The sequence below is a fragment of the Symphalangus syndactylus genome, chromosome 10, assembly GCF_028878055.3.
Source record: "Symphalangus syndactylus isolate Jambi chromosome 10, NHGRI_mSymSyn1-v2.1_pri, whole genome shotgun sequence".
NCBI lineage: Eukaryota > Metazoa > Chordata > Mammalia > Primates > Hylobatidae > Symphalangus > Symphalangus syndactylus.
In genome coordinates, this window is record NC_072432.2 from 116,145,148 (window position 1) to 116,171,779 (window position 26,632).

Sequence of the window (26,632 nt, forward strand, 5' to 3'; positions counted from 1 at the left end):
TTAGCTAAAGGAAAAAGTCAAACTGAAAACTTCTTAGGGCAAACCTGCCTCTCGTTCTACTCAAAGTCACCCTCTGCTCACTGAGATAAATGCACATCTGATTGCCACCTTTGAAGAGGCTAATCAGAAACTCAAAAGAATGTAACTATTTGTCTCTTATCTACCGATGACCTGGAACCCCCCCTCCCCACTTTGAGTTGTCCTGCTTTTGCTTCCAGTTAACCCACCTATTCTGGACTGAACCAATGTTCATCTTACGTATGTTGATTGATGTCTCGTGTCTCCCTAAAATGTATAAAACCAGCTGGGTGTGGTGGCTCATGCCTGTAATCCCAGCACTGTGGGAGGCCAAGGTGGGCAGATCACCTGAGGTCAGGAGTTTGAGACCAGCCTGGTCAATATGGTGAAACTCCATCTCTACTAAAAGTACAAAAATTAGCCAGACATGGTGGCTGGTGCCTATAATCCCAGCTACTCAGGAGGCTGAGGCAGAAGCTTGAACCCAGGAGGCGGAGGTTGCAGTAAGCCCAGATCACGCCACTGCACTCCAGCCTGGTGACCGAGCAAGACTCTGTCTCAAAAAACAAAAAAAACAAAAAAAACAAACAAAAAAAAACACCAAATTGTGCTCCGACCACCTTGGGCACATGTCATCAAAACCTCTTGGGGCTATGTCAAGGGCATGCATCCTCAACCTTGCCAAAATAAACTTTCTAAATTAACTGAGATCTGTCTCAGATTTTCACAGTTTACATAAGTCTGCCTTTCTTTGTGGTCCAGGACACAAAACCCTCCTGTGCAAATAACTCACAATCTTCCCGCACTCAGCTATCATCAGACACCTACAAGTTGGCTCACTGCAACCTTGGCTTATCAGGACTGCACAAAGCCCTCTTCAACAGTCGCCATAAACACTAGCCTATAAAATCTCCAGCAAGCCTTTGTCACTTTGCAGTCAGCTCCTCTTCTGCTGGCTTGCCCATTGCCTCCTTGCTACACATTTTCCTACATTCTCTAATAAATCTGCTTTTTTTTTTTAACTTTTTTTTTTTTTTTTTAAGATGGAGTTTCGCTCTTGCCGCCCAGGCTGGAGTGCAATGGTGTGATCTCAGATCACTGCAACCTCCCCTTCCGGGTTCAAACAATTCTCCTATCTCGGCCTCCCGAGTAGCTGGGATTACAGGCACGTGCCACTACTCCTGGCTAATTTTTGTATCTTTTGGTAGAAACAGGGTTTCACCATGTTGGCCAGGCTGGTCCTCAACTCCTGACCTTGGGTAATCCACCCTACTCGCCCTCCCAAAGTGCTTGGATTGCAGGCATGAGCCACCGTGCCCGGCCGTAAATCTGCTTTTCTTTACCTACAACTGTCTTGGTAAAATCTTTTACCTCTGTGCCACTGGGCCAGATACTGGTCTCTCCCCTGTGACACTTATTTACTGTGTTGGCAGTGGACTGTGTGAGGTTGTCTGGGTGGGATAAAGGGAAGAAAAAGAGGGAGAATGGAGAAGGAGGAAAGGCAGGGTTGGTCCAGAGAGGAGGAGAGTGGGGCTGGAGGAATGTGGAGGATGGAAATGGTAGCTCTCAGCCCCCAAGGGGCAAAGGCTGGGCCACAATTGACCCTTTCTGTTTTCTAACCCTGACCCAAATTTCACTGCCCACATCCTTCTTAGATGTAAAAGATGCAGTCCCACGGAGGAGGGGCAGAGCCAGGAGGCAGTGGAGCTGTGAGCTCAGAGCTCAGGAGTCACCTTGCCTGAGAAAGATATTCTAGCTGGGAGGGCCTGGCCCTGGAGTGGGCTCCAGGAAAACGCTGCTTAGGTCTGGGATAGAGCAAACTTGAAACAAAGACAACCTCTGCCATGGCTGCTTGGCGCCAAGATCAGGGGTTAAATCCTCAGAGACAGTAGGCGGTGGCAACACAAGCAGCTATAACTCTGGGGGAAGCCATGTTGTCCAAGCCCAGGCCCCTCCAGGGCTGTGACTGCCTCCCCTCCACGTGCTCTAGGGCAGCTGGCTGGGAATCTGGTGCGTGTGCTGCCCTTTACAGGCTGCTCAGCCTCCATGCAGCTCACCCAGCCCAGGGTTCCAAGTGAGGCCATGCGCAGTGCAAGAGGGAAGCAGTGCAGGAGGGAAGCAGGAGGTAGCCTGGAGCAGCCGCAGCCCCACCTCCCCTCTGGGGAAGGCAGACAGCATGGGGGCATGCCTGGGCTCCTGGGAGCTGTGGGCCAGAGGGAAAGCATGTCCTCCAGGGCAAGGGGAGTGGGAAATGGCTCTCCCAGGTGCCTGCAGGGCTGAGCAACCTGGGTCCACTGATGGGGATACAGGGAAGGGCTGGTGTCCCTCTCCCCAGAGGGAGGAGCAAACAGGAGAGAAACGAGGAGGAGGTGCGAATTCCAGTAGCCAAGAACCTGGCCCTTTAAAATCCAGGGAGTCATAGGCAGGAACCTTCCCCCACACACCCACGGCCAGGCGGGCCAAGCCTGAAGGCAGAGAAGGGACAAGGAGTCCCAGCAGGAATGAAGCCCTGGCCTCCTGTCACTCAGAGCTCTGTAACAGGAGGAGAGGAGGATGGAAATAAATGAATACCACACCTTTTTAATATGAGGCTTCATATTTATTTTGGTCATAAACATATGAGTATTTCATATATAATCAGGTGTTATGTGCTATTTGGCCTGGGTATAAAGCGAAACCTAAGCAAATCAACCAACACCAAAAAACCCCAGCAATTTCATGTTCTCAGGAAGCGTACGTTAAAGGAATAAGCTTAAACACTGATAAGGCTGGTAGTCTAGATGCATCTTCAAGGAAGGCCTCTAAGGAAGGGACAAAGGAGCTGGGACCGGACTGGCTGTCTCTGAGCTTTGAGGCCAAGTCTTCTGCACAGAAGGCCCAGCAAAGGCAAAGACCAGGAGGCAGCAGCACCCTGTATCTTCCAGAAGTGCAGGGGACAATGCGTGGGACGCCAGATGGAAGTGGGAGAGGACGGAAGTGCAAAGGCCAGAAAGGCCACCCCCTCCTAAATCTCCACAGACACAATACGCTGAATGTGTGATCTTCAGGCAGTTCTAACTTTGTCGCAGCCAAACCAGTCCCGGAACAAAACACACAATGCCTTGAGATGGAAAAGACTGAAACCTGTAGAATGACTACATCCTAATTTATCCTACCACGACTGGACTACTGTGGAGAAGAGTTTGCTGGAAAGAGGCTAAAATGATTACTGAGGTTTTTAAATAAAATAATGGAACATGACACAAGGACAAATGTGTCAGCCATTTTAGGTCCCGTTGTCACAGTGTTTAAAAATTGATATTTCTGAGATGAGTCAGATGCTTACAGAGGGGCCAAGCTCCTCAGATAGGGAATGTGTACCCTAAAACGCAGCTCAGGAATCTCTGCCCTACAAGGCATCCCAGGGACTCAGGGTCACAGACCACCAGAAGCGAGAGGGGCCCATCCATACCTGAGTCGGCAACCATTTCACACCATTCCCAAGCACCGTCCACTCTTCCCTCTTGATGCCATGGCAGATGCCGGGGCAGATAAACACTCGCTCTGCCCTGAGCCCAAAGGAGGCTCAAGATTCACTAACGTTCAACTGTAATGGTGTTTGAAAGAGAAGCTCTTCGCAGTCTCAGATCTAACTTAATTCTCACTGTCCTCATCTGCTGTGGACAAGTAGGAAGAGGCAGTTCCATGACTGTCCCAGCATGACAAACCAGACACATGGCTTCCCAAAGATACCAGGCTCTTCAAAATCCTGGGCATATGTAAACCTCTACTTATAAATAAATAAATAAATAAATAAATAAATAAATAAATAAATATTTATAAATAAATATGGCTATATACCTCTAAAATTATCAAGTAAGACAAGCTGCCCTTTGAGAAGCTGCCAGCCATCACACCCTGGTGCAGTTCAGGGTGCAAAAGGGAGAACTGGAACACAATAAGTGCCTCCCACAGAGGGAGGATTTCTCCCTTCGTCACTAGTTATATTTCTAGTCATTTTTGACTGCTGATTTGCATCCAGGCAACCCACGTAAACAGCCTAATAAGTGCATTTCCTAAAGTTTTTCCATGTTTACATCATTATACAAAAATCAGAAAATAGAAAGATGTACAGTATACTGTAGTAAGTAATACAAATGTTTCTCTAATTAAGGTAGGGGTAAGCCCCAATAATCCTATCTTAAAGCTCAAAACTCTAAGTCGAACCCTCGTAAGTCCATATGCTCATGACTTAGCATAGGGCTACGTCTTGATAATCTAATCGTTAAGTCAAAACTATCCTAAACTGAAAATACAGGTAATAATCACATAATCCCGTTCTAAAGTTAAAAAAACTATGAGGAAAACCATTGTGGCTGTGTGGCATCTGTAGTTAGATGTCATTAAATGCACATACCAGTAGAGACGGAGCTTGCAATATAAGAAATAGAAAAAAAAAAGACTTGTCTCATGATGAAGAACTGAAAAGAATGACATCCTAAAACCACTTTTTTTCTTTTTAAATTGAGACGGAGTTTCCCTGTGTTGACCAGGTTGGTCTCGAACTCCTGAGCTCAAGGGATCCACCTGCCTCAGCCTTCCAAAGTGGTGGGATTACAGGCATGAGCCACCGCATGTGGCCTAAAACCACCCTTAATACACAATCATATAACTCTATGATGCCAAGAATCTGATATAAATTTCTCCCGTTTGCCTATCACACGCAGTATTTCATAAAAATTACTCCAAGTGTGTTGACAAAGTTCTAGGACCTTTGGTAAGCTGCCCCATATTGGATAGTAGAGTTTGTTGAGGCATGGGTCAAGTACTGGACTGTTTCTTCCAGGCTGCTTCCCTTTGTAGGAGAAAAGGTAAACGAGGGAAGCTCTGGTTTCCTGAAGAGATTCTTTCACAGGCAGGACGTAGCAGAGCCTGCCTCATCTTCTTCATAAAAGAGCTTTTCGGAGCCCACCAATTGGTCCTGAATTGTTTCCTTTGCATGTCCTTCTTCCAGTGTTGCCGAGGCATCCAGCAATGTGCTGACTGAGAAGAGAGAAGAGATTTAGGGTCTCGATGCTCCAAGGACGATCAGCACAGGATCAACATGGGACCCCCTGCTTCCAGCAGTGAATGCTCCAGAAGAGTCCTCTCAGCTATAAGGACAGCAGTTAGGACATTTTCCCTATTCCCTGTCCTCCTGCTGTGTCTCAAGGCACAAAACACTTACTGTCAGCGGAGTCAGCGTCATTCACTGGAACCTGTAGCCTCCTCCTCTGACACCCTTTAGCTTCTGCCTGTTCCTGTAACACACAGTGGGGAATGCTCTGGTCAGAGTCAGGAATCCTGCAGTCCAGTACTGACCCCGACCACCAGCCAGCAAGAGACCTGCAGCGCTTCCCCTCTCGGGTCTCCATGGAGATGGAGACAAACCTCTGGTCCTGCACAGCTCTTGGGCTCTGTGTGCTGGTGGCTCATTGAGACATAATTGACGTGCAGTAAATGCTCACTTTGTAAGTGTTCTGTCCAACGTTGACTATACACCTGTGTAATTATCCCCTGATCAAGACATAGAACGTTGCCACGCCCCAGAAAGTCCCCTTCTGCCCCATCTAATCAACTCCCACCCACCCTCACAGGAAATGATGACTTCCTTCCAGAATTCTTACCAGCAGAGTCTTGACAGAAGACTATATATGAGAGCACCCAGGAAACCCTAACAAAATGATTTATCCCAAGACTGTAAATGATCTTTGATCATCAATACTGTACCATATCAATAGCATAATTAAATAAAATGGCAGTCTCTATGGAGGCTGGAAAGACATTTGGTAAAATTAAACAGCAATTCTGATTTTTTTCAAACCCTTTTAAAATGGTAAGCTGCGTTCTTGATGATGAGAATTTCTATATGAAACCAAAAGTGAATATTCCTAAGAGTGACACTTTGGAGGTCTTCCCCAGATATCAAATCAGGACCCAAACACCTGCCTTCCCTAAGCACAGCTGAATATTGTTCTGAAAGGTCTGGCCTAGGCAACAAGATGGAAAATTAAAATGAGGCAAGACTCTTGGAAGAGGGCAGACACAACAATCATTATTTTCAATGTCATTTAAAATCCCTAGGAATGAAACTACAATATTGAAATAGAAATGTATGTCTGGAGGAATGTTAAAAACATAACGAATGCAATAAATTAGCAAACAGAATTACAAGACTATCCAACTCATAATGGATACGAAATACTAAACAGCCATAAGAAACAGGAATAATTTATTTGAACAGGAACACAAATCACAAGTCAGTTACAATAAAATACTTGACACCAAATGTTATCTCCTTTGATAAGGAAATCCTGAATATTAATAAAATATTCAGTATTTCTAGATTAATTTTTAATTTTAAAGCAAATTGATAAAATGGCACTGAGATTTTTCAGGAGGGAAGGATGGAGGAAATCTTTTAATTCTAAATTTTATCTGGGTAAAATAATACATTTTGAAAAATTATGGAAGAGGTGTTTGCTCTTTTGGATGTTAAAAAACATTAGAAAGTTCCCATTGGAACATGCCTGAAAATGGTAAGAGCCATCTATGACAAACCCACAGCCAACATCATACTGAATGGGCAAAAGCTGGAAGCATTCTCCTTGAGAACTGGAACAAGACAAGGATGCTCATGTTCACCACTCCCATTCAACATAGTACTGGAAATCCTAGCCAGAGCACTCAGGCAAGAGAAAGAAAGAAAAGGCATCCAGATATGAAACGAAGAAGTCAAAACTCTTCATGGACGATATGATTCTATACCTTGAAAACCCTAAAGACTCCACCAAAAGGCTCCTGGAACTAATAAACGACTTCAGCAAAATTTCAGGATACAAAATCAATGTATAAAAATCAGTAGCACCGGGCCCCGTGGCTCACACCTGTAATCCCAGCACTTTGGGAGGCCGAGGCAGGCGGATCACGATGTCAAGAGTTCAAGACCAGCACAACAAACATGGTGAAACCCCGTCTCTACTAAAGAATACAAAAATTTTTTTTTTATTAATTTTTTTTTTGCACACAAAAACAATAAACATTTTCTAAAAATACATAGAAACAAAAAGATGCGTATCAAACATATTAGGAAGGTTGCACATGGGAAGTCGGGGAATAGAAATGGGGGATGGGAATTAAAATAAATGAGAGAGGGACTTTATATGGATCAGTGATAATAACTCAATCCTCTGTTTGACAAAGAAGAAGGAGAAGGAAGAGGAAGAAAAAGAAAGTGGGATAAAGGATCAGAAAGGGAGGAAAATAGAAAAAATTAGAGTATGACTCCAGGGTAGACCTGTTCTGTTGTCACTGAGTTGGTTGGTTGGTTTGTCTGTTGTATTCTTCATGTTTCGCCAAGTTGGCCAGACTGGTCTCGAACTCCTAGCCCGAAGTGATCAACCCGCCTCGCCCCCCAGAGTGCCGGGACCACAGGCGTGAGCCACCACGTCCAGCCCCCACGTTGCTTCTGGCCTCCGTGGTAGACCTCCCAGACGGGGCGGCCGGGCAGAGGCGCTCCTCACTTCTTCCCAGACACGGGGCGGCCGGGCAGGGGCGCTCCTCACTTCCCAGACGGGGCGGCCAGGCAGAGACGCTCCTCACTTCTTCCCAGACACGGGGCGGCCGGGCAGAGGCGCTCCTCACTTCCCAGACGGGGCGGCCGGGCAGAGGCACTCCTCACTTGCCAGACGACAGGTGGCCGGGCAGAGGCGCTCCTCACTTCCCAGACGATGGGTGGCCGGACAGAGGCGCTCCTCACTTCCCAGACGATGGGTGGCCGGGCAGAGGCGCTCCTCACTTCCCAGACGATGGGTGGCCGGGCAGAGGCGCTCCTCACTTCCCAGACGGGGCGGCCAGGCAGAGGAGCTCCTCACTTCTTCCCAGACGGGGCGGCCAGGCAGAGGCGCTCCTCACTTCCCAAACGATGGGTGGCCGGGCAGAAGCGCTCCTCACTTCCCAGACGATGGGTGGCCGGGCAGAGGCGCTCCTCACTTCCCAGACGATGGGTGGCCGGGCAGAGGCGCTCCTCATTTCCCAGATGGGGAGGCCGGGCAGAGGGGCGGCCGGGCAGAGACGCTCCCCACCTCCCAGACGGGGCGGCGGCCTGGCAGAGGCTGCAATCCCAGCACCCTGGTAGGCCAAGGCAGGCGGCTGGGAGGCAGAGGCTGCCGCGAGCCAAGACCACGCCACCGCGCAACACCGAGCACCGGGTGAGCGAAACTCCGTCTGCAGTCCCAGCACCTCGGGAGGCCGAGGCGGGCAGAGCACTCGGGGTCAGGAGGTGGAGACCAGCGTGGCCAAGATGGCGAAACCGCGCCTGCAGCCAAAGGAGAAAAAGCAGGCAGTGGTGGCGCGCGCCGGCAATCCCAGGTAGTTTGCTGTGTGGGGCAGCAGCCAGCCAAGCAGATTGCAGCCTGGGCCACAGAGGGGAAAGAAAGAAAGAGAGAGAGAGAGAGAGAGAGAGGGAGGGAGGGAGGAAGGAAGGTCTTAGGAAGGAAGGAAGGAAGAATACAAAAATTAACGGGGCGTAGCCGGGCACGGTGGCTCACGCCTGTAATCTCAGCACTTTGGGAGGCCGAGGCGGGCGGATCACAAGGTCAGGAGATCGAGACCATCCTGGCTAACACGGTGAAACCCCGTCTCTACTACAAATACAAAAAACTAGCCGAGCGTGGCAGCGTGCGCCTGTAGTCCCAGCTGCTCGGGAGGCTGAGGCAGGAGAATGGCGTGAACCTGGGAGGCGGAGCTCGCAGTGAGCTGAGATCGCGCCACTGCACTCCAGCCTGGGTGACAGAGTGAGACTCCGTCTCAAAAAAAAAAAAAAATTTAGCCGGGCATGGTGGCACCCGCCTGTAATCCCTGCGTCTCAGAAGGCTAAGGCAGGAGAATCACTTGAACCTGGGAGGTAGAGGTTGCAGTGAGCCAAGATCGCACCACTGCACTCCAGCCTGGGTGACAGAGCAAGACTCTGTCTCAAAAAGAAAAAAAAATCAGTAGCATATCTATATACCAATAATGTTCAGGCTGAGGACCAAATCAAGAACACAGTCCCATTTACAACAGACACACACACACACACACTACCTAGAAATACCTCTACCCAAGGATGTGAAAGATCTCTAGGACAATTACAAAACACTGCTAAAAGAAATCATAGATAACATGAACAAATGGAAAAACATTCCATGCTCATGGATTGGAAGAATTAATATGGCTAAAATGGGCATACTGCCAAAATCAATCTACAGATTTCATACTATTCCTATCAAATTACCAATGTCTTTTTCCACAGAATTGGAAAAAATTATTGGAAGTAACTGAATCACATGGACTAGTTTTTCCAGTTCTGTTCTTGTGATAGTGAATAAGACTCACAAGAGCTGATGGTTTTATAAAGAGCAGTCCCCTGCACATGCTCTCTTGCCTGTCACCATGTAAGATGTGCCTTTGCTCATCTTTCACCTTAGGCCATGATTGTGAGGCCTCCCCAGCCATGTGGAACTGTGAGTCCATTAAACCTCTTTTTCTTTATAAATTACCCAGTCTCAAGTATTTCTTCATAGCAGTATGAAAATGGAATAATACAACTCCCCATTCAACAGAAGATGCTTCGGATATTTGGCTAGCCATATGCAGAAGAATGAAAACTAGACTCCTACTTTCCACCATATACACAAATTAACTCAAGGTGGGTTAAAAGTTTAAAGGTAAGACCACGAACTATAAGAATGCTAGAAGAAAACCGAGAAAACACCCCTCTGGACATCAGCCATGGCAAAGAATTTATGATTAAGTCCTCAAAAGCAATGCAATAAAAACAAAAATTGTCAAGTGGCATCTAATTGAACTAAAGACCTTCTGCACAGCAGAAGAAACTCTCAACAGGCCGGGTGCGGGGGCTCATGCCTGTAATCCTAGCACTTTGAGAGGACGAAGCAGGCAGATCACCTGAGGTTAGGAGTTCAAGACCAGCCTGACCAACAAGACAAAACCCCATCTCTACTAAAAATACAAAAATTAGCTGGGCATGGTGGCGCGTGCCTTCAATCCCAGCAACTAGTGGGGCTGAGGAGGGAGAATCACTTGAACCAGGGAGGCGGAGGTTGCAGTGAGCTGAGATCATGCCACTGAACTCCAGCCTAGGTGACAGACAACCCACAGAATGGGAGAAAATATTTGCAAACTATGCATCTGACAAAGGTCTAATATTCAGGAGCTATATGCAACTTAAATGAACACACAGAAAACAACCCCATTAAAAATGGGCAAAAGACATAAACACGCTCATCATCATGAATCATCAGAGAAATGCAAATCAAAACTACAATGAGATACCATCTCATACAGTCAGAATGGCGATTATTAAAAAGCCAGTAACAGTAAATGCTGGCGAGACTATAAAGAAAAAGGATCATTTATATACTGTTAGTGGGAATGTAAATTAGTTCAGCGACTATGGAAAAGAGTTTGGAGATTTCTCAGAGAATTTTAAAACAACTCCTATTTAACACAGCAAACCCACTACTGGGTATACACAGAAAAGAAAACAAATCTGCTGGGTGCGGTGGCTCACACCTGTAATCCCAGCACTTTGGGAGGCTGAGGCGGGTGGATCACGAGGTCAGGAATTCAAGACCAGCCTGGCCAAGATGGTGAAACCCCGTCTCTACTAAAAATACAAAAAATTAGCCGGGTGTGGTGGCACACATCTGTAATCCCAGCTACTCTGGAGGCTGAGGCAGAGAATTGCTTAAACCTGGAGGGGCGGAGGTTGCAGTGAGCCGAGATTGTGCCACTGCACTCCAGCCTGGGTGACAGAGCGAGACTCCCTCTCAAAAAAAAAGGGAAAACAAATCATTCTACTAAAAGACACCATTATCCATTATAGCAGTGACATGGAATCAACCTAGGTTCCCATCAACAGTGGATTGGATGAAGACAATGTGGCATATATACACCATAGGATACCACAAAGCCATAAAAAAGAATGAAATCATATTGTTTGCAGCCACAGGGATGAAGCTGGAGGCCATCATCCTAAGTGAATTAATGTAGGAACGCAAAACCAAATACTGCATGTTCTCACTTATAAGTGGGAGCTAAACATAAGGTACTTACGACCACAAAGATAGCAACAATAGACACTGGGGACTACCAGGGCGGGGAGGGAGGGAGAGGAGGAAGGGTTGAAAAACTACCTGTTGGATACTATGCCCACAACCTGGATAAAATCATTCATACCCCAAATTTCAGCATCAAACGAACTTGCATATGTACCCCCGAATCAAAATAAGTTTGAAAAAGGAAAAAGAAAAAACGAAAAAAAGTTTCCTTTGGCAGTGTATTATATATAACATAACCCCTGTAATGTAAACAAAATGTACACATGCTTGTATGAATATACATGGCATATGCATAAAGATTTCTACAAAGAATCACAAGAAATTATCTGTTGTATTCACCTGAATGAAGAAGGGTTGGGGGCTGGAGGAAGTGTTAGGGGACTACCACTATGACTCAGCACCTTTCTATAGTGTGGCAGATGTGTGGCTCTGCATTCACCACTTCCAAAAAATGTGCACCTCGGCCAGGTGCAGTGGCTTTTGCCTGTAATCCCACCACTTTGGGAGGCCAAGGTGAGAGGATGACTTGAGGCCAGGAGTTTGAGACCAGCCTGGGCAACACAGCAAGATCACATCTCTACAAATTACAAAACAAAGGTGCAATGCCATTCAGCAGCATGGAGTAATTGTTGATATTTTTTGTTTGTTTCCTTACCTTTTTATACTTCCCTTCATTAAAAAAAAAATGGGGTATAGTTATAGGAAAGGAAGAAAATGGGTGGAAAGTGAACCTTGTCTAGGTAAGTATTTGACAAGTGATCAAAGAGGAGCCAAAAGCAGAGAAAAACAGGAGAATCAGTTCCTAAACAGGCGTGGAGAAAGGAGACAGTGACTCAGAACAATTCACGGAGTTCCTCACTTCACACAGCATCACAAAAGAAATGGCACCTACGTTCCACTGGTGTATGCTACAAACCAAATCATTCTTTAAAAGTCCATAAAAAATTAGATAGGATCATCTTATTTTATCTTGAAGGAAAGAACTTAAAAAAAAACAAATGTGTGTCCAGATTTCACACCTACTCAATGTCATATCAAAACTAGTGAATCGATGTGAATAACTGTATGTGTGTGTTTGTGTAATACAAAAGCACTTCTACACACTGCCTCAGAAATCCTACTTCTTCCCAGAAGCCTCCTTACATACTTGATCGGAAATCTGGACAAAGATTTACTGTGAAATATGTTCAATGTAATAAGAATTTTGAAGAACATTTAAAATTTCTGCTGTTTCAAGCAAGGGCTCCCTGAGTTCTGTTAGGAGCACACGATGGAGACTGTGCAGCCTTATGCAGTCCTCAATGAACCCTGTGACACTCACTCTATGCCTGTGGAGCTCCAGGCTCTGGGGACACAGCAAGACAGTGAGAGGTGACAGTGCGCTGGCAGTCCTCACAGCCCTCACTTGCTCTCGGCGCCTCCTCTGCCTGGGCTCCCACTTTGGAAGCACTTGAGGAGCCCTTCAGCCCACCGCTGCACTGTGGGAGCCCCTTTCTGGGCTGGCCAAGGCGGGAGCCGGCTCCCTCAGCTTGCAGGGAGGTGTGGAGGGAGAGGCGCGAGCGGGAAGCGGGGCTGCGAGCGGGAAGCGGGAAGCGGGGCTGCGAGCGGGAAGCGGGGCTGCGCGCGGCGCTTGCGGGCCAGCTGGAGTTCCGGGTGGGCGTGGGCTTGGTGGGACCCCTACTCGGAGCAGCCAGCCGGCCCTGCCCGCGCCGGGCAATGAGGGACTTAGCACCGGGGCCAGCAGCTGTGGAAGGTGTACTGGGTCCCCCAGCAGTGCCAGCCCACCGGCGCTGCGCTCGATTTCTCACCAGGCCTTAGCTGCCTTCCCGCGGGGCAGGCCTCGGGACTGCAGCCTGCCATGCCTGAGCCCTCCCCCGCCTCCATGGGCTCCTATGCGGCCCAAGCCTCCCTGATGAGCGCCACCCCCTGCTCCACAGCGCCCAGTCCCATCGACCACCCAAGGGCTGAGGAGTGCGAGCGCACGGCATGGGACTGGCAGGCAGCTCCACCTGCAGCCCTGGTGCAGGATCCACTGGGTGAAGCCAGCTGGGCTCCTGAGTCTGGTGGGGTCTTGGAGAACCTTTACGTCTAGCTCAGGGATTGTAAATATACCAATCGGCACTCTGTATCTAGCTCAAGGTTTGTAAACACACCAATCAGCACCGTGTGTCTAGCTCGAGGTTTGTGAGTGCACCAATCGACACTCTGCATCTAGCTGCTCTGGTGGGGCCTTGGAGAACCTTTGTGTCGATACTATGTATCTAACTGATCTGATGGGGACGTGGAGAACCTTTATGTCTAGCTCAGGGATTGTAAACAAATTAATCAGCACCGTGTCAAAACAGACCACTCGGCTCTACCAATCAGCAGGACGTGAGTGGGGCCAGATAAGAGAATAAAAGCAGGCTGCCAGAGCCAGCAGTGGCAACCCGCCCGGGTCCCCTTCCACACTGTGGAAGCTTTGTTCTTTCGCTCTTTGCAATAAATCTTGCTACTGCTCACTCTTTGGGTCCACACTGCTTTTATGAGCTGTAACACTCACCGCAAAGGTCTGCAGCTTCACTCCTGAGCCAGCGAGACCACAAACCCACCAGAAGGAAGAAACTCCGAACACATCCGAACATCAGAAGGAACAAACTCCAGACGCACCACCTTAAGAGCTGTAACACTCACCGCGAGGGTCCGCAGCTTCATTCTTGAAGTCAGTGAGACCAAGAACCCACCAATTCCAGACACAACAGGACAGGGAGTAAGAAGCAGATGTCCTGCAGACTGGCACAGTCACCACCTCAGTGCAGCCGCTCCGTCCCCTGCAGTCCCCTGTCTCCCAAAGGCTCCATGTAACCTCCGGCCAGGAAAGAGGAGGCACTGCCATGTCCCACTGTCTACAAAGCCCTGTGCAGGCAGCAGGCCAGGCATGGCACAGTCCCTCCTCAACTCACCAGCAGACGCTGTGGCTCCTCTGGCGACTCTACAGTCACACCTGTTGGCTCTGCCAGCTCCTGACCTTGGATTTCCTGCTCAGAGACCTGAGTGGGCTGCAAGTATCTGCTAGTCAGGGTCTCATTGCGGGCATTGTCCTCCGCCCCAGGAACTTGTGAAGGACATGAACGACGCCAGAAAAGGACCTTGGGAAGACAAAGAGCCCACTCAAGTCCACACCCAGGGCTCAGCTTCAGGGTCCCCAGTACACAGCTGGACCTGCCATCCCCAACCCCTTCCAATGAGGTCACCCCAGGCAGCTGAGGCTTGGCACATCCAGGACACCCTGCTGAGGTGGGTCAGGTGGTCACCACATCCCCACGGGGCCAGCTGTGGAGTGATGGTGTCACCCAGGCTGCAGGAAGGACAGGGCTGCAGCATGGCCCTCCGGTCTGTGTGCTGCTCAAAATGGCCATGTGTCCCCGACAGTCAGCCCAGAGTCCCCAGGCCATGTCAGAGTCAGGGCAGCCATGAGGACAAGGGATTGTGCCCACCCAGGCTCGGCAGTGGACGGGAAGCAGTTCCTGAAACCCATGACACCCCCAGTTTCTGGAGAGACCAACTCACTCTGTGCACACGTTCGGGACCTCCTCCACCACCTGGAAGAGAAGGAGTCTCCTGAGCAGGTGGGGAGGGGCCCATGCAGCACCTCCCTCCCAGAGGGTGGTTGGGGCGCAGGGCTGGGCTGGGGGCAGGGACACTGGACAAGGAGCCCTGGGGCTGGGGACAGGAATAGGGCCTTGGAATTCGGGGACACCCTGAGGAAGGGGGATGAGAAGGGGAACTAGAGTAAAAACAAACACGTGGAAAATCTCTGTGCTCTGCTCTGACCAAGGCTGAATAAATCCCACAACCACTTCTCATCCTGATGCTTGTCACCCAGTTGAGGATCCGCCTGCCCCCTGCCTGGCTGAGTCTGAAGATGGGAGGAACTGGCCCTGCCCTCCCGGACTTGGCTGGGAGATGAGGGGTCCCCCAGCCCTGAGAGAGGGGATGATGAGACCAGGGTCCTGGAGGATACACAGGATGTGGGGATGGGGCGATCACAAGAAGGAAGATCGAGCCAGGTTGGAGACACTTGGACCAGGGGCAGGGACGGGGATTACTGTCTGTGGGAACGGAGTGGGAGGGGGCAGGGCAGAAAGTGCCCAGCGCTCCCACCCTCAGCCAGCACCTACCTGAGCAGATGCCTTTCAGGCAAGAAATGATTTTCTTCCGAAATACAATGCAAAATGTCACACATAGAAGGAAGATGGTTACAGCCCCAACTCTAAGTCCAATGTACAAGGCTGTGTCAAGACCAGAAGAGGCAGGCGGCTCAAGGCTGGTGGTCACTGTCACCTTTGCAGCTGGGGTTTTCCCAATGGAACTGGCAGCTGATTCATTTTTCCACTTGTTGTCACTCTGGGACGTAAAATTACTGAGCTTCGCCATCCCTCTGGGACACCTGGGTACACACAGGGAGGGAGAGGGGGACGCTTGATGGAAAGCTGGCCAGGTGGGATGAAAGAGGAGTCACCCTCCCTCCCCAATGTCCCTGAAAAGATGTCAGGGGAAGGACAGTATCCTCGTGTCAGCAGAGGGTCCCCCTATGCTCCCTTCTTGAGGCTGGGGAAGGGTCTGAGCATGTGCACTTCAGCCCCTCGGCCTCCCTGCTCTGGGGTCACAGCTGCAGCTCCAGGAGCCTTCTGTGCTGGGCACACACTGAGCTTCCCTGGGCTACAGGGGAGGCCTGCGTTAGGAGGAGCTGCACTCCCGGGAAGATCACAAGCCCCTGTAGCCACAAGCTGAGCCACTTCCTCCAGTTAACCCACAGTACAAGTGAGCCCTTGCCCCACCCTGTCTGCTGCTGGTTCCTCCCAATCACAGCAAACACTGGAAGGCCAGAGAAGAGCAAGTTACTCTTTGCCCCTAAAACCCAAATAGGAAAAAGAAGGACTTAGTGAGAAATCAGGGGCCAGGGTTGAGACCGGCTGGGTGGGCTCAGGTCCTCATGGGAACTTAAGGGATCTCCACCCATGGCCTTATTATGACTTTTGTGGGCTACAGGCACTTTTGTCTTTATGGGTCTCTGCCCGTATAAAAAATATGAAAAATTACATTTTTTAAATCAACTTAGAATAAGGACAAATACAAGCCACGCTGGATTCAAGTGTTTTCTTCTGATTTCAAAAGGAAATCACATTTCCTAGGTCCTCTGAAAAGGTTCAAGGCACCTAGAAAGTCACCTCCTGTGCCCAGTGAACAATTCAGCCTGGACAAAGGGACTCATGCTGGGGAGGGTATGGGAAGGGGCTGCTGCAGGGGCTAGGGGTGGGGAAAGGCAGATGGACCAGGAGGGGCCACCGCAGGCTCAGGAAACCCCATAGGCTCAGGGATGTCTCATGGGGCTGGAGGATCCATGGGGTCAGGGGAGACATAGAGGTACCAGGTGACTCAGGTCTTTTCAGCTGTTGGGAGCCCCTGGCTGCTGTCTCACCCTGTTCTACACTTCCGGCATATCTCAGGGGAGTTTTTATCCTGGAAGCTTCCTTTTTCACACTGACACACGGTGTCTCTGGTCGTGGTGCAGGAACTCTTATTTGTTTGACCTGACAACAGAGCATAAGGTTTTGGGAATGTGTTTCCCTGACATGTCTGTCAACCCTTCCTCACCACCCCATCCCCTCCCACTCAGTTCAACTCAGTTCACCAAGGAGTTCTGAGGGCCGGTTTCTGCACCAGCACACTCGGGACTCATACAGGACACCCACCCTGTACGTAAGGACCAATATAAAAGGAGCATGATTCATTATTTATTACATCAGATTAGGGGAAAAGCATTGTTTTGATGGCATGGTCAGTAGCAAGGGAGGTGCAAGGGCATCACCTGAGAGACTCTGCAAGGAGAGGAGCCCTTGGGGGACTTCCCCAAAGCCCCGGCCTTGCTGGGGAAGAGGAAGGGGCCTGAGAACCTGAAGGCTGAGTGAGGCCGAGCACCTGTCAGGAGCACAGAGCCCGGGAGGAGAGAGCCTGGCCCCGGAGCAGACGTGTGCCACCGCTGGAACCCAGCCCCTGTCCGCTGGGCCAGGCCTCCCCTATGCTGTAATGATGCCCCCACCCCCTTGCAGGCAATAGTTTAGAAGACTTCCCAGCCAGGTGGCATACATTACAGAAAAGATTTTAGCCAGGCGCAGTGAGTCACGCCTGTAATCACAGCACTCTGGGAGGCTGAGTAGGGCGGATCACCTGAGGTCGAGAGTTCGAGACCGGCCTGGCCAACACAGAGAACCCCTGTCTCTACTAAAAATACAAAAAATTAGCTGGGCATGGTGGCGGGCACCTGTAATCCCAGTTATGTGGGAGGCTGAGGCAGGAGAATGGCGTGAACCCAGGAGGCGGAGCTGGCACTGTGCTCCAGCCTGGGCGACAGAGGGAGACTCCATCTCAAAAAAAAAAAGGACAAAAAAAATTAAAAAAAAAAAACATATGAGCCCTTCAAGCAGAAATAGCATCTAATATATTTAGTTTGACCAAGTGTTTAATTGACCAGTGGGTGAATATTCTCTCTCTCTCTCGCACACACACAGACACACACATAAACATACACATTTTACAAATGAGGGTTATAATATAACCTTAATGAAAGTCAGGATATAGCATCAAACATTAAGTAATTTCTGCTTTACAAAGGACTTTGACAAGCTGTTCTCACTAAATATCAAAGAGTGACAGAAAAAGATGAAACAGCAATTCAGGGATTCTGGCCATGATCTCTGTGTCATAAATGACGAAGAGAAGACAACTGGAGAATGGGAATAGAGTCTGCGTATTAGATAGTGGTAACGTGTTGATGTTAATTTCCTTGTTTGTAGAAAGCACACACTGAAGAATTCAATAATAGCTTTCATCATGCCAACAACTATTTTTCAAATTTTTTTTGCACAGCTTTTGTAACTTTTAAGTTGGGAGTGTGTAAAAGTACGAATTTAATTTAATTGTGAATTTACATTTAATTAAATTTAATATAATCTTGCTTCTGAGCAAAAACAAAATGGTTACAATACAAGCTGCTTACCTTGGGCTCTGTTCAACTGCCTGGATCTCAACAAGACAAAATGTAGCTTTCTTCCACATCAAAGGCTGCCTAGCACTTGGTGACAGTGAAGCTAACGCACGTTTCCCAAATCCTTCCTTCTCGGGCTGGGGTCCCTCTAGGTTCAGGCGATGTCTCTGTCTCCCTTCTCTGCTTTCACACTCTTACTCCTTTTCAAGAGCAACTTTTCATTTTGTGAACTTTTTTTTTTCTTTTTTTGAGACAGGGTCTCCCTCTGTCATCCAGGTTGGAGTGCAGTGGCGTAATCTCTGCTCACTACAACCTCTGCCTCCCGGGCTCAAGTGGTCCTCCAACCTCGTCCCCAAGTGGCCGGGACCACAGACAGGAGTGTGCCCCAATGCCTAGCTAACATTTGTGTATTTTGTACAGCTGGGGTTTCACCACGTTGCCCAGGCTGGTCTAACTCCTGAGCTCAAGCGTTCTGCCTGCCTGGGCCTCCCAAAGTACTGGGATTACAGGCGTAAGCCACCACACACAGTCCGTTTTGTCACTTCTTTTTGTGGTTTCTATTCTATTTCCTTGATTTATGTTCCTCCTTGTTACTTTGTTTGGCTTAAATTTATGCTTGTATTTTATGATTTATTAATGTAGATCTTCAAGCCATAAATTTCACATTTTTTCTTTTTCGACAGCTTTGAGACACAATTCACATAATTAGTAATTATGATTATTCACATAATTCACCCATTTAGTCTACATTTCAGCAGTTTTTAATATACTCATAGCTATGCAATCATCACTATAATCAATCTTAGAATATTTTCATCACTCCAGAAAGGAAATGCATACCCTTCAGGAGTAACTCCCCATCTCCCCAACCCCCGATTTTTTAATAGAAACATTGAAAGCTGTATTATTTCACTCCAAACACTGTTAGCCATTTCCCACCAGTTTTGATGTTATATTATTATTTATTTTGAAATATTTTACCTTCCCTTTTGATTTCTTCTCTAAACCACAGATTTTTTAGAAGTGTATTGTTCAATAACCAAATTTTAGAATTCTCTATGGATACTGTTACTGATTTCCAGTTTCATTTCATTAAGTTGAGAGATTATATTGTGTGGTTTATATCCCAGAACCCAGTCTATCTTGGTGAAAGTATCATGAGCATAGAAAGGAATGAGTGTTCAGTGGATGTTCCACTCCTGCTCTTTAAACGTCAGTTAAATCAAGGTGGTTGATAGTGTGCAGATCGCTCGCCACTTTACTGGGGTTTTCATCTGAGCATTCTATCATGCAGAGAAACAGATGATTTAATCTCCTTTTCATTCTATTTTTGCATCATGTGTTTTGAAGCTGTATTACTAGGCATATACAATTTGTGATTATTATTATACTCCTTGAAGAGTTAACCTTTTTAACTACAGAGGTCCCTTTTGAGCTCCCATAATATTCAATGTCCTAAAATTGTTACAGTAGGCAGCTAGTTAGGTATGAGCAGGACAGGAGAGGGCTCCCCACTTCTGACACCAGCAGTGTTGGGTGACCATCAGGTGGTTGATAACTGTGTCTCTAAAGTAGGAACTGGTTACAGCCGATGCCAGTAAAAGGCAGTTTCCTAATACATAGAAAACACCTGAAACTGATCAGCAGCTTCCCAGTAAGATTTCAGGAGTGGGGAGAAGTAAGGCAGGATCCTGGAAGTATGCCAACCTATAAAACGCCAACTCAGGCGGTCCGGCTGTGCACTGTTCTCAAGTCACCTGCTCGGCCATCTTCCAAGTTGTACTTTCCTTCTTTTCTTTCCGTTCCTTCCTTTCCTTCCTGTTCTAAAGCTTTTTAATAAACTTTCACTCCTGCTCTGAAACTTGCCTCCGTCTCTCCTTCTGCCTTATGCCCCTCAGTCCAATTCTTTCTTCTCAAGAGGCAAAGAGCTGAAGGTGCTGTGGACCCGTACGGATTGGCCGCCTTCAACGTAGGGTAACTCAAATCTCGTCCACCGCTAACAAAATCAACTTCATCTGATACCGATATAGCCACGGCAGTTTTCTTGGCCTTACACTCTGCATGGCGTATCTTTTTCCATCTATTTGCTTTCCACACACAGCATCTGTGTCTTCCTTTTAAGTCCCATCTCGTATAGACAAGATATAGCTGAGTCTTGTTTTTTTCAGCCCTTCAAACCCTTTTTATCTTTGAACTGTAGTGCCCAGTGGATTTACAGTTAGTGCAATAACTGATAGTCGAAATAGACCCATAAGTTTACCATTTAAACTATGGTTGTCTAGTCTAATTTTTTTACTCCTTTTTCCCCTGTATATTTTAATGTTAATTACCTTTTAGAATTCCATTTTAATTGGGTACTGACTTTTTATGCATGCATATTTCCATGATCTATGTGCAAGTGCTATAGGGAATACAGTTTACACTCAAGTGTTTATATTCTATTGAAAGTTTTTAAAAAATGGATTTATTGTGGTCTAATGGATATGAAACAAGGTGTACATTGTTGAAGCATGTAGTTTGGTAGATTGAGATGTATGTATACACTGTGGAACTATCACCACGATAAGATAATGACATGTCTACCGTCCTGCAGTGTTTCATTTTTCAATGTAATCCTCTCTTCTGCTTTGCTCCTATGTCCCCAGCAACACTTCTTCTGCTTTTTGTCACAATAGCTTAGTTGCATTTTAATAAGATGAGGAATCAAATGGTATGCATTCTGCTTGGATTCCTTCACACGACATGATTTTCTGTGTGTGTGGTTTTTGGGGTTTTTATTTTTGTTTTATTTTGGTTTTGGTTTTTGAGACAGCATTTTGCTATGTTTCCCAGGCTGCTCTTGAACTCCTGGGCTCAAGTGATCCACCCACCTGGGCAGGACTACGGATGTGAGCCATAGCACCTGCCCACCCACCCTGGCCCATTGACTATTATGAATTAAAGGCTACTGAAAAACAGCAGGTACAAGAAGATGCTTTGACCTCTTTTGTGTTTCCTAAAAGCAGGAGATGAAAGTCCCCAAGGAAACACAGGACAATCTCCTTAGTTTTAAGGATGAGAAGTCGAGGCCAAGACAGTACTGTGCAGACCTTGTTAGAACACAACCACTCATCTTTTTAGCCTCCACATATTTACTTGCTTCTTCACAAGTTACTTGGTCTAATTCAGTATATACCTGACTGTCACTGCTTCTTCTGTGCCAGGTAAAACTTGCATTAAATAAATGTGTGTGTTGGCCTGGTGTGGTGGTTCATGCCTGTAATCCCAGCATTTTGAGAGGCCAAGGTGGGCGGATCACCTGAGCTCAAGTTCGAGAACAGCCTGGCCAACACAGCAAAACCCCATCTCTACTAAAAATACAAAAATTAGCTGGGCGGGAGGGCAGTCACCTGTAATCCCAGCTACTCAGGAGGCAGAAGCAGGAGAATGGCTTGAATCTGGGAGGCGGAGGTTGCAGTGAGCCGAGATTGCACCACTGCACTCCAGCATAGGTGACACAGCAAGACTGCATCTCAAAAAGAAAGTAGTATATGCTTTTCTCCTGTGTGCCTGTCTTATGTCAATTTAATTCTCAGGCTCAGCCAAAATAAAAAGCCCTTGAAGGGGAGCTTAGCTTACCTCCATGATTCTCAATGGTGACTGTAACCAGGCACCATCCTCTAGGCCAACAATATCATATCCTATGGCCTTGCACCAGCACAGCCTCCCTCCAGCACAGCCTCTCTGGAAGAGGGGGAGGCAAGTGTGGTGAGATCTCAGGCCTCCCTCATGCTACCTCCTATTATATGATTCTGGGTGTCACCCCACCCACCACACTGTGGGCTCCAGGAAGCAGGATTCACGTAGGGTTCGTCTGTCCTCCCTGGCTCCAGCAGACTCCAAAGACAATAAAGGGCTCACTGTCTATTTCCTGGGTGAATCACTTTCCCCCCAAGCCCATGAGGTGAGCGCAGTGGCGGCCTCAGCTTACTGCCTAAGGACAGGCTCCAGGCTGTGGCACGGGAAGGAGACCCTGAAGAGCCCTGTGGACTCTGCTGAGGTCCCATAGGAGCTCCCAGAGGCCAAGTGCAGGACAGAGATCAGAGAAGCAGCTGCTCAGAGAACTCTAGCCCTTCAGAGGCCCAAATATGGCTGCTATTATACAGAAGGTGAGGACAAAAATGCTGGAGACATTGCTCCTGAATCTCATTTTGCCACTTGTAAAACAGGGAAAACAACCCACCCTTATCTCTCCGGGTTGTTAGGAAAATCCAGTAGATGAAAATGTGCAGTTGCTGGCTGGGAGCAGGACACCAGCTGCCCAACAGCACAGGCTCAGGGCATGGCACTATCCCCACTGTCCCCACTCTCCCCATCCCCAACCAGGAATTTAGAGCCTCACTACCCTGACACTCCTGGATACAGGACAAAGGACTGGAACTGAGACTGTGGCCTCTCAGTAGGGGCTGGGTGAGCAGCCATCTGCAGCCACCTGGATCAAGACCTTTCCTGCTCCCTCTTCAAATTGCAACCCGAGCCGGGCACCCACCGGAAGAACAACTGGAAACGTGGCAGGTAAACTAGGCTGTGGCCCTGCAGTGCCATCGCTGTCCTCACTTAAACTCTGGCTCCACTGTTCCTTGATGGTCCCTCCACATGGTGCTCCACCCCAGTCTTCAAAAGCTTCTGCCCCAAGCTCAGGGAGCCCGGTATAGAGGTGCAGGTAGGAACAGGTGCAGCCTCTGCTGGGTGGAGGACAGGTGCCTGGAGATCCAGTCCAGAGTGACTGACACCAGCCCTGAGGATGTGATCTGTCCTCCCACACCTGGTAACACAGCCCTCTGAGGTTTACACAGGGCTGCTGAAGATTTTTATCTCTTCACTTTACAGGCAGCAGCTGGGGCCACACCAGAGTCACAGAGCTGGAGGGGAAGCACAGCAGGGCCCAGCTGTTCCCAGCCTCCAATCTCAGGAGTCCTTGAGAGCCTCAGAGTCCGAGATTCTGAGCCATTGGAACTTCTCAATTCCTACTTTGATTGAGAGAGGGATGACGTGGAATGACCTGGCACAGAGATTGGACCAGCCCAACATTGACAGAGCCACGAAATCCGGTCAGGAACTGAGCTCAGCTCCAGGCTCATCTGATGTCCTTCTGACAGCCTGAAGATGGAGACCTTATCTCCATTTACAGGCATGGTGGGTGGCAGGGACTGGCCCCAGCTTACCACGGTTTTCCCAGTTCACAGCTGGGAATTCAGTCTTCCCTGCCGCCCTCCCCTGCTGTCTCATCTGGATCCCCCGGTCATCTACTCCCACTACCAAAACTCCTGTATCCTTGAAAATTCCTAATACCATGAAGGAATGAAAATACATAACAATGTGATGAATCATGTTTTACTTCTTAGACTAGTAACAAATGAAAGCTAAATGTAGCAAAGGTGTAGGGACACAGGCACATGTGTGGACTAGGTGTGGATGTAAGCCAAGTTCAGTAGTCTTTTGGAGGAAAATTTGTGAACATTTAAAGAAACTTCTGAAGTCATTTATCCCGCAGAAGGAGAAGTAGAATTCAACTTCTAAGGAGTTGCCCAATAAGCTGGTGTGCATGGATATGTGGACACGCGATACATACAAGGGTATTTAGTACAATGCTGTTGGAATTAGCAAAGGCAAAGTCAGGATGGGATCTAACCAGCTGCCCCTAGGCGGCAACCGTGAATTAACCTGTGGCTTACCCATGCAGTAAAATACAATACCCTTGTTTAAAAGAAGATCAATCTGAATGTACTGCCATAAAACATCTAATGTGATTTGTGTTAGCTCCAAAATTTTAAAAAGCAATTGTGCATTGAAATGCATTTAATAAGGCAAGACTGATGGAGGAATTAAAGCCTCCTTTGGGACGTATAGAGTTCACATTCGCAAAACTGAAATTCAGGTTGCTGGCCTTGTCTACACAGGTCATCCACACATTCTCTCTTCAGGGCCACTGTCCTGACACAGCCATTCTTCTAGCTGCCTCAGGTAGGTCCACCCACTATAAACTACTGTAGTAGTCAGTTGTGTAATTTTTGAGAAGTGAAAGTGTTACCGCTTTTTGAATTTAGTATTAATTTGTTGAAAGAAAACATGCAAACTCTCATGGTTCCTATAACCTTGTTTTGTCCTCCCTCTCTTTTTTGGTATTATATAAGGAGCCTCAGCGCTCTTAGGAGAAATGTCAATCACTCTGAAAAAGTCCTGGCAGTCTGCACATTTTATTAATCATATGTCCTTATTGTGCACCCCACTACCGATCTCAAGTTTCCAAAGCCAGCTCACAAGGAGAACTTCACACCTTTTATGCTGAAGGAAGGGGCCAGCCCCCGGTCCCGCCTATGGGATACACAGGGGACACACGGGTGGCAGTGGAAGACACTGACTGCAGGCACGTTTGTTGACCGCTTCCTGCCACTTTCAGGACAGAGGAAGTGAAAGTTGCAAAAACAGCGTTGGAAAGCTTTTTCACCGGCTGTTTGTTAAACCGATCTCCAAGGAACACGTTTAACAATGTAAACATATGGTTAATTGTTGTTATTGTTGTTCTTCTTTGACAGAGTCTTGCTCTGTTGCCCAGACTGGAGTGCAGTGGTGCAATCTCGGCTCACTGCAACCTCTGCCTCCCTGGGTCAAGCGATTCTCCTGCCTCAGCGTCCCAAGTAGCTGGGATTACAGGCGCACGCCGCTATACCCGGCTATTTTTTTTGTTTTTTTTTGGAGGCGGAGTCTCGCTCTTGTCCCCCATGCTGGAGTGTGAAGGCGCAATCTCGGCTCACTGCAAGCTCCGCCTCCCGGGTTCAAGGGATTCTATTGCGTCAGCCTCCCGAGTATCTGGGATTACAGGCGCCCGCCACCACGTCCGGCTAATTTTTGTATTTTTAGTAGAGACGGGGTTTCACCAAGTTGGCCAGGCTGGTCTCCAACTCCTGACCTCAGGTGATCCGCCCGCCTGGGCCTCCCAAAGTGCTGGGATTACAGGCGTGAGCCACTGCGCCCGGCCTGGGTTAATGTCATTAACTAACTAACGCAAGAGGCAACCGCTCTGTGGCTTCCTGAGGTTCACTCCGGGGTTTCCATCTTGACTCCCTCCCTCCGCTGATTCTGGAACTTCCTCTGGGGCAGCTCAGTGCGGTCCTCGCCGCACGGGACAGCCAGGGGAGCGCGCGCTCTGCTCCCTCGCGTCCGGGTCGCTCCTGCCCAGCCCGGGGACCCCGCTCTTCCCCTGACTCCGACGGCGGGTTCGTCCTGCTCGGACATGCCCGGCCGCAGGCGACCCGGGCCAAGCATCCCCACCGTGTCCCCCTCTCTCCCTGCCCACTCCCGGCGCCAGGTGCGCTCTTCCCCAGCCAGGGACCGCGGGGAGACTCACCCGCAGCAGGACTGCGACGAAGACGACGAACTTAAGGGTCCTGGGCCCGGGAGTCTTGGTCTGGTTCCCGACGCTGTCCTGGCTCCTGGATAGCGCCCCGCTCCAGCGCTGGAGGCGGTCGGGGCGCTCTGTCCCTAAAGTCTCACGAGAAGGGAGGTGGGTGGAGGCTCTTCGCCCCCCTAAAGTTTGGTTCAAAAGCGCCAAAATCAATCAGAAATCGTCCCTGTAGTTCGTGCGCGTGGAAAGGTTCTCAAGCTACACTGCCAGAATTGGAGCGCGCGCCTCCGCTTTTATACCCCGGAAAAAGGCGTGGTCACTTGTACTCCCTTCCTGCAGTCACTTCCAGGCACTCAGAAAAGTGGCATGGCCTCCCCCAGCACCTCCGGGAGGGCCGAAGTTGTGGGGGTGGGTGCATGGACGGAGAGGAACCAGTTCTTTCCGGCAGCAGTGACCCAGGGCCTGTGGTTTGATTCCGGGTCCTGTCGGGGCTGTAGCCAGCAGAAGGGGCAGGAGCTGAGGTGCTTCCCACTGCGCTGCTGTAGTCTGGGTAGTGAGGTTCAGAGGCGGCACTGGAGGCCCGTTCTGAGCCTGCTCCCTCCCCGGGACGCCTGTCTCTCCTCTTCTTAAACCCTGAACTACCTCCTGGCCTAAGGACTTCAGTCCACTCTTAGCTTCTGCTCCCACTCCCTCCTCCCACAGCGGCCTCACTGAACACTACACTGATGCCACTGCCTCCAGTCATCTTGCTGCTGTGACTCAGCTCCAAGCTTCTCTGGCAGGGGCTTGGCACCCCTCGGTAGCAGGTGCCTGGCACCAAGGATGGGCCCAGTGAACGCATGGGTGGACAGAATGAAGGACACAGAGGCCATGATGGGCACGTGCAGAGGCTGAGGAGTAGGTAGGAGGGAGAGGAACGCCGGGGGCATCCCTAGCCACAACCTGGCACCGTTTGCATGGTCAAGGCACAAACACTCCCTGGCCAAACTTGAGGGCTCTGGTATTGAGGCCCCATGGAGACACGGGAATCAGGGGAGTGGCTTCCAAAGTCTGTCCCCAAGC

At 48.9% G+C, this 26,632-nt stretch overlaps 1 protein-coding gene across 1 annotated transcript; it reads right to left on the bottom strand.

Moving 5' to 3' along the window:
• Positions 1-2,624: 2,624 nt before the first annotated feature.
• LOC129491664 (tumor necrosis factor receptor superfamily member 10D-like) lies at positions 2,625-25,461 on the bottom strand. The gene is made up of 10 exons (XM_063611017.1): positions 25,268-25,461; positions 24,487-24,540; positions 22,715-22,907; positions 18,199-18,244; positions 16,621-16,732; positions 15,320-15,588; positions 14,709-14,740; positions 14,102-14,287; positions 5,225-5,297; positions 2,625-5,040 (listed from the first exon to the last, which is right to left on the bottom strand). The coding sequence occupies exons 1-10, from the start codon at positions 25,459-25,461 to the stop codon at positions 4,907-4,909; spliced, it is 1,293 nt and encodes a 430-aa protein (XP_063467087.1). The 3' UTR covers positions 2,625-4,906.
• Positions 25,462-26,632: the final 1,171 nt, after the last annotated feature.